The sequence below is a fragment of the Hirundo rustica genome, chromosome 31 (genome assembly GCF_015227805.2).
Source record: "Hirundo rustica isolate bHirRus1 chromosome 31, bHirRus1.pri.v3, whole genome shotgun sequence".
Taxonomy (NCBI): Eukaryota; Metazoa; Chordata; class Aves; order Passeriformes; family Hirundinidae; genus Hirundo; species Hirundo rustica.
Genome location: NC_053480.1, coordinates 70,329 through 76,930, shown reverse-complemented (window position 1 = coordinate 76,930; position 6,602 = coordinate 70,329). Strand labels below are relative to the sequence as shown.

The 6,602-nt window shown below is 55.8% G+C and overlaps 2 protein-coding genes across 2 annotated transcripts in view; one reads left to right on the top strand and one right to left on the bottom strand.

The window, feature by feature from the left end:
• The window catches only part of LOC120764551 (zinc finger protein 16-like), a 51,459-nt gene that overhangs the window by 17,647 nt on the left and 27,210 nt on the right, over window positions 1-6,602 (top strand). The gene's annotated exons all lie outside the window — the stretch shown is intronic.
• LOC131378721 (uncharacterized) lies at window positions 52-2,030 on the bottom strand. The gene is made up of 2 exons (XM_058423824.1): window positions 1,554-2,030; window positions 52-1,257 (listed from the first exon to the last, which is right to left on the bottom strand). The coding sequence occupies exons 1-2, from the start codon at window positions 2,014-2,016 to the stop codon at window positions 584-586; spliced, it is 1,137 nt and encodes a 378-aa protein (XP_058279807.1). The 5' UTR covers window positions 2,017-2,030; the 3' UTR covers window positions 52-583.

The following is a 6,602-nucleotide window of genomic DNA, read 5'->3' as shown; positions in this document are numbered from 1 at the left end:
CTGGGAGACCCTGGCTGAGGTTGTGGGGCAGCTGCTCAAGGACCCCCTGAGCTGGACCCCCAGCTGGGCATTGGGCTCCTGGAAGGGAATGAAGGTCCTTGTCCCCAGGAGGGAAATCCCAGCAGCCCCAGGGTATTGGGGGCAGCTGAGAGGCCACAAGAGGGAGGGGAAAGCCAAACAGAGCTGTCCCCCTGCAGAACTGCACCCCAAAAATCCCAAACTCAGGGCTCCTCCCAGGAAAAAGCTGTCAGGAGGTGCCTGAATTGAGGGAAAGGGGGATGGGACCTCAGACTGAGCAGGAGGGGCCTGGAACCTCCAAAACCAAGCATGATGGACAGGGCTGGTGGATTGGGGGGCAGAGGGGAAGGGGTGGAAGAGCAGGGAAGAAGAGGGGGCTAGAACCCCCAAATTGCTTTGGGAAGGGTCCCACTCCTCCTCCTTTCTAATCCCCAAGATGGTGCTGGGGCAGTGCTGGACTCTGGGCCTGGCTTGGGCACCCCCCATGCGCCCCCTCCCCAAATTCCCCTGGCAGCTTCAGGGCGCCCAGGCGCCTTTTGGTGTTGGCTGGGTGCTGTGCTGGGGTTCAGGTGCCTCCCAAGGAGTCCCCAGAGCAGGGTGACACAGGGGGGACACACGGGGGTCCCCATTCCCGATCCATCCTGGGGCCCGTTCTGTCCCCTCCCGAATCATGGTCCCCCTGCAGGGTCCCCCCAAGTCCCTCTCCACTGCCCCCAGTAAACAGGACTGGGGTGAACTGGGAAGCTTTGTTGGGAACACTGGGAGCAGCTGGGTGGGGACAGAGTGACAGCAGGGCTGGGGGGACACACGATCCCCCCAAAATCATCTCGGGGACGGAGCAGGGGGTCCCGGCCAGGCCCGAGGCCACGGGGAGGGGCTGCGACCGCTGCCAGCTCAGGAGCTCTGTGGGCAGAGAAAAGGGGGTGACACCGGGCTGGGGGGCCCTGGGGGAGCACACACGCTCTGGGGGAGGGGGGACACGACCCCCGGGACCCCCCCTCACCTTCTTGCACAGGTAGAAGCTGAGCCCCAGCGCCAGGAAGACAAAGCCCAACACAAAGCCCCCGATCCCCATCAGCATCTTGCTGTGGGCAGCGTCCAGCAGCATCTCTGGGGGGTCTGCAGGGCTCAGAGCCCCCCAAAACCTCTCACAGACACCCCAAGCCCCTCCAAGCTTCCTCCCAGTCTCCCTCAGCCCACCCAGGACCCCCTGAAACCTCCTCCCAATCCCTTCCCGGCCTCCCCAAGACCCACCAAAGCCCCTCCTGTCCCTCTCAGGATCCCACAACCTCCTCAATTGCCCCCCACCTCCCCAGGACCCCCAAACCCTCTCCCAGTCCCTTCCCAGCCCCACCAGGACTCACCAAGACTCCTCCCGGTCTCCTCCCAGCACAACCAACCTCATCCCAATCCCTGCTTTCCAATCCCCGATCTCCTTCCAGCCCCTCCAGGCTCACTCCAATCCCTCCCAGTTACACCCAGCACCTCCAAACTCCCTCCCAGTGCCCACCAGCACCCCCAGAACCCCATCCCACCCTCCCCAGCATCCTCCAAACTCCTTCTCAGCCCTTCCAGACACCTTATCCCCTCTCCTAGTTGAAACCAGGCTCTCTCCAGCTTCCTCCCAGTTCCTCCCAGCACATCCCAGTGCCTCTCCCAGTTCCCCCCCAGTGCCTCCCCCGTGCCCCAGTGCCGGCTCAGGGGCTGCTCCAGGCTGACGTGCTCCACCTGGCAGCTGGAGGTGACCCCGCGCCGCGGGGAGGTTTCCAGCAGCACCAGGAGCTGCTGGCTCCAGTCCCCGTTGGGGACCACGGCGGTGCCACCCCGTGCCCCGAGAGCTGCTGCTGGCCCTGGAAGCAGCTCAGCTGGATGTGGGCAGGGTAGAAATCCATCAGGGAGCAGAGCAGGCGGCCGGGGCCGGGCTGGGAGCTGGAGGGCAGCAGCGAGATGGAAACGCTGGGGGTCACTGGGAGAGAGAGGGGAGGGGTGGTGTGGCATTGAGAGGGACTGGGAATGGACTGGGATGGACTGCGAATGGACGGGCAGGGACAGGGGTGAGACAAATGGGAGGGGATGGGGGGCACCGAGAGAGAGGGTGGAGCTCTGGGAATGAACTGGGAATGGACTGGGACTGGGCTGAGAGAAAGTGGGAGGGACTGGGAGGAACTGGGAATGAAGCGCGCGGCACTGGGAGGCCGAATCGAGCGCGGGGCACTCGGCGCTGCGGGTCTGCCTGGCAACTGATGAGTCATCACAGAGACGCGCTCTGATTGGGTCAATTATTTTAGTGCCTTCTCTGATGGGCTGAGGAGAGGCCCGGGAGTGGAGAGAAGGATCGGGACAGATCCCGCCCCGAGCAGCGGCGCGGCCACAACAGAGCCAGCCTGGGCACAGGGAGGGAATTTATTACCAACCAAATCACAGCAGCACGGGGAGAAGGGCAAGAAATGTCTCCAACACCTTCCCCACAGCCAGCGGGGATCAGCAGGAGCACGGATCAGCAGGGCTCTGCCCAACGGGGGTCACTGGGGATCATCCAAGGCCGATCCTCCCACGGGGGATGGAGCTGGAGCAGCGCACGAAGCTCTTCCCGCTCTCGGGGCACTCGCAGCGCTTCCCTTAGCGGTGCCTCCGTTGGTGTCGGGTCTCTGGGAGAAGCCCTTCCCACACTGCCCACACTCGTCGGGCCCGTCCTTGGTGTGGATGTGCTGGTGAATTTTGAGGCTGGAGTTCCGTCTAAAGGTCTTCCCACATTCCCCACACTGGAGCACCATTCTCTGGTGTGGATTGTCTAGTGCCGGATGAGGCTGGAGCCGTAGCTGAACCTTTTACCACATTCCCTACTGTCCTGTTTAGGGACAAATTTGGGAGAAAACCCCTGAATGGGTTCCCTCCGGGAATAAATCCCAAATGGCTCCTCCCTCCAACTGGTCTGGTAAAAAACTTCTGTGGAGAAAAGTGGAAAAAACTTCTTTACTTACCAAACAAAGTGCATACAAGTATAAAGAATGAATAATATGAAACAATAAAACCTCTCATTCTGGAGATGGCAAATTGAGAAAGTTCTTGCCCTGGATGTAGCTCAGCTCTCTCTCAGTCTCTCATCAGTCCCAGTCCCTCCAGCGCTGCTGGAAAATGCCAAGGTCCAGGCCCCGGTGGGCTGCAGGTGCAAGCCCCCAGTGCTCCCCTGGGTTTTCAGTCCAGAGCAGGTTTAAACAGTTCCAAGAAAATGTAAAAAAAAAAACCAAAACAAAACAGTCCATAGAACTTCTCTGCCCTAGCTAGCTGAAACTAACTAAAAGGAAAAAAATATCTTTGTCCTGCAGTCTCTCCAAGCCTCCACCAAACAGCCCGTCTGGAGAGGAATGTGTAGGAGTCAGGCCGTTTTCTCAAAACAAACTCCTTGCTTCTCCTTGCTCTTAGAACCAGTCTTAAAGGCACAGAACTCAATATAGAGCACAAACAGAACAGACAATTGGGGATACACACATCACAAAGTCACCCTAGGACAGTCGGGCACCTTCCTTCCCCCTGCCAGAAGAGAGGCAATCCCCTCTCCGGTGGCTGCTTTAACTTAGCAGTCTCCGGAGGGGAGTATTTTTCCCAACCCTAAGGGTCCCAGCTCCCTCTCCTTAAACCAATCCTCTATGGTCCAGCAAAGGGAGCTTATCCCCTCCAGGTATCCTTGGTTCCTTCTCCGTTGGGTCCCACCCGTGGGTCAGTGTCCCACCTGGGAAAGCCTACTCCAAGGTACCGCTTGGAGCCTCCTTCAATGGAGGAACGGGAGCCTGCGCGAGTTAGGGTGGTGAACGGAATGATACTCCCCCTTCTCCCACTCTTTCAGGGCACCTCAGGGTGCACTCGCTCCTCTCACTCACTCTGATACGCTCTTACTCTCACACCGTCTCATACACTCTTACTCTCACACACTCTCTCACTGGCACTTCTCCCTTTCGCACTCCAATTCGAATTCGTACCACCCGATGCCGAATCCCCACTTGCAGAACCGACCTGTGTCCTGCGAGCCTCGCTCCCTCTCAGAGGGTCTTTCACTCTGGGTTGCCGGGTCCCTGGTAGCCCTTCGGGAAATCCCAGCTGCACTGTCCACGGTCGAGGAGAAGGTGATGATCTCAGGTGGGGAAAACTCCTCCAGGCACGCTACTGGGATCCGTCTTCTTCCAGACCGCTTCCAGGTGTGGGATCCCAGACGAGTCCCCAGAATTGTTCCGAATGAGGTCACGAAACTCCGGTGTTGTGGGAATTTGACCAATCATTTTATTTAAAAAAATCGACTACCAGGAAGGAGGGGTTTGAGTGAGTCCCCCACCCTTTTGGACAAGCCAGATACAATGGATGTCAGGAATGTTACTCTCTCTCTTCTTCTTCCCCTCAGGGCTGTCAGTCCCCTTTTTATAGTCTCTGTCTCCTCAGGGATTGGTGGGGTTTGGATCCTCGCTGTGATTGGCTCCCTTTCTCGGGTTTGATTGGTCTTTAACAGGAGCCTTTCTGGACCAATCGTTCTTTCCTGCCTTTGAACCATTGGTCAGTTGTCCACCAATCAAGGCTTGGAGTCGGGGTTCGTTCTGGAACTTTCTGTGGGGGAAAGAAAGATTCCTCCCCTCTCTTTTCCTCTTTCTTTCTCTCCGGCATTAGTCCTTAGAAAGCATTGTCAACATTGTCAAGGTTCTAACAACTCTTCAAGCGCAACTGTTTACAATTCGCACAAAGTTGCGAATATAAATGAAACTTATAGGATTCAAAGGTCTACCTTCAAGCGTTTGTAACACAACCTGTATAAAACCGTGGGAACTACTTCAACCATGTACAGTTACAAATTGAAATGAAACTTATAAGGTACGTGCTTCTATACTTATACTACTCAACAAAAAGTTCAACTTCTCATGTCTATAACGCTCCCACTTTCATCCAGTGTGTTCCCAGTTCTCCCAGTTGCACCTTGCACAGCCCCAGTAACTCCCAGTATGAGCCCAGTATGACAGCAGACTCTCCCAGTCACTCACACTTGCTCTCATTTGCCCCCAGTGTGGTCCCAGTTCCTCCCAGCACGCTTCCCAGTGGCTCCCAGTGTGGTCCCAGTCACCACCTGCATGGTCTCAGGCGCTCCCAGTAAGCATATCCCAGTTGTCCTGAACATTCTCGTAGTCATTTCCAGGCACTCCCAGTTACCTCAGCATGGTTCAGGTGCTCCCAGTTTGATCCCAGTCACTGCCAGTACATCCCAGTTGTCACCAGCATGCATCCTGTCATTCCCAGTGCATCCCCAGTAGGTTCTCAGCATAGGCCTGGTAGCTCCCAGTCACCCCCAGTCAGGGTCCATTCACACCCCCTATAATCCCAGTATGATGCCAGTGGCGCCCAGTCTCTCCCAGTATATCCCAGCCACTCCCAGCATTTTCCTCCTCATTCCCAGTTCCTCCCAGTTGCTTTCAGTGTGATTCCAGTTGCTCACAGCCACTCCCAGTCAATCCCAGTATTGCTGTGTGTGAATTAAGTTGAATGGGACAGTTGTGGGTTGTTGTTCGGGCTGGGTTTGTGTTCGGAGTTTGGGTTTTTCACTTTGTGATGAGCGACCACCAGGGAGGAGCTGAGAGGGAGCAGGAAGGAGCTTCGGCTGGAGGAGTGACGTCATGGAGGACTGGATTGGCTCACGGCGGCAGCCAATCACTCGAGGCAGCTGCAAAATGATTGGACAGAAATGCGCCATCGGGTTGGACCAATCAGGACCCCTGGCTGGGAGCCAATGAGAAGAGAGATGATTTGGATCCACCTGGAGGGTATAAAAGGACTCCCCCGGGGAGGGGTGGGCTCCTCCACAGGTACTCTGTCGGGTTTAATTCCATGGTATTCAGGTGGTTTTAGAGTCCTGGCCCTCTGCAAAGCTCTGTGCCAAACGCAGAAAAAGACGGAGTCTTCAAGGTTTAGATTTTTCAAGGTTGCATGCTTTGTTTATTATTTCTTATCTTACAGTTTTCTCAGTGTCCAAAAGATGTTTGCCGCGGCTTGGACATCTGACGACTCCTCCTGCCCCAGGGCTGTCCTTATCTTTTATACTAATTGCTACGTATTTTTTATTTACTATTTCTTACCAGTGTCTATCACTAATACTAAAAAGGTCATCTTTACTCTGACCCAATCCTCACAAGCTACTTTGTGCCAACGTCACTGCAGAAATGGAGTGAGGGAAGAAGAAAGAAGAAGAAGGAGACAACGCCCCAAATTCTCCATCTTGTCCCCATTCACTTCAATGCTAGAAATCCAAACCCACTGTTTTTTCACCCTGTGATATACTAAACTACTATTTTTCACACTCTTGTGGCCTGTAAACCCTCTTGCAGTGCAAGAAGCCTTTCCCACGGACTGAGATCAAAGCCAGTGTCTCTCTGAGCTCTGGGCTGGGGTCCCAGACCCCCCTGCCCAGGTCCCTGACCCTCCAGGGCAACCAAAGGAATGCCCTGGACTCCAACAGTACTCGTGACCGAAGGGTTGCTCAGTGCTCCTGCTGTCTAATTCAAGTCTGATTTGTCACTGGGGACCTTGGGCCCATCTCAGATCCCTGTTTCCAG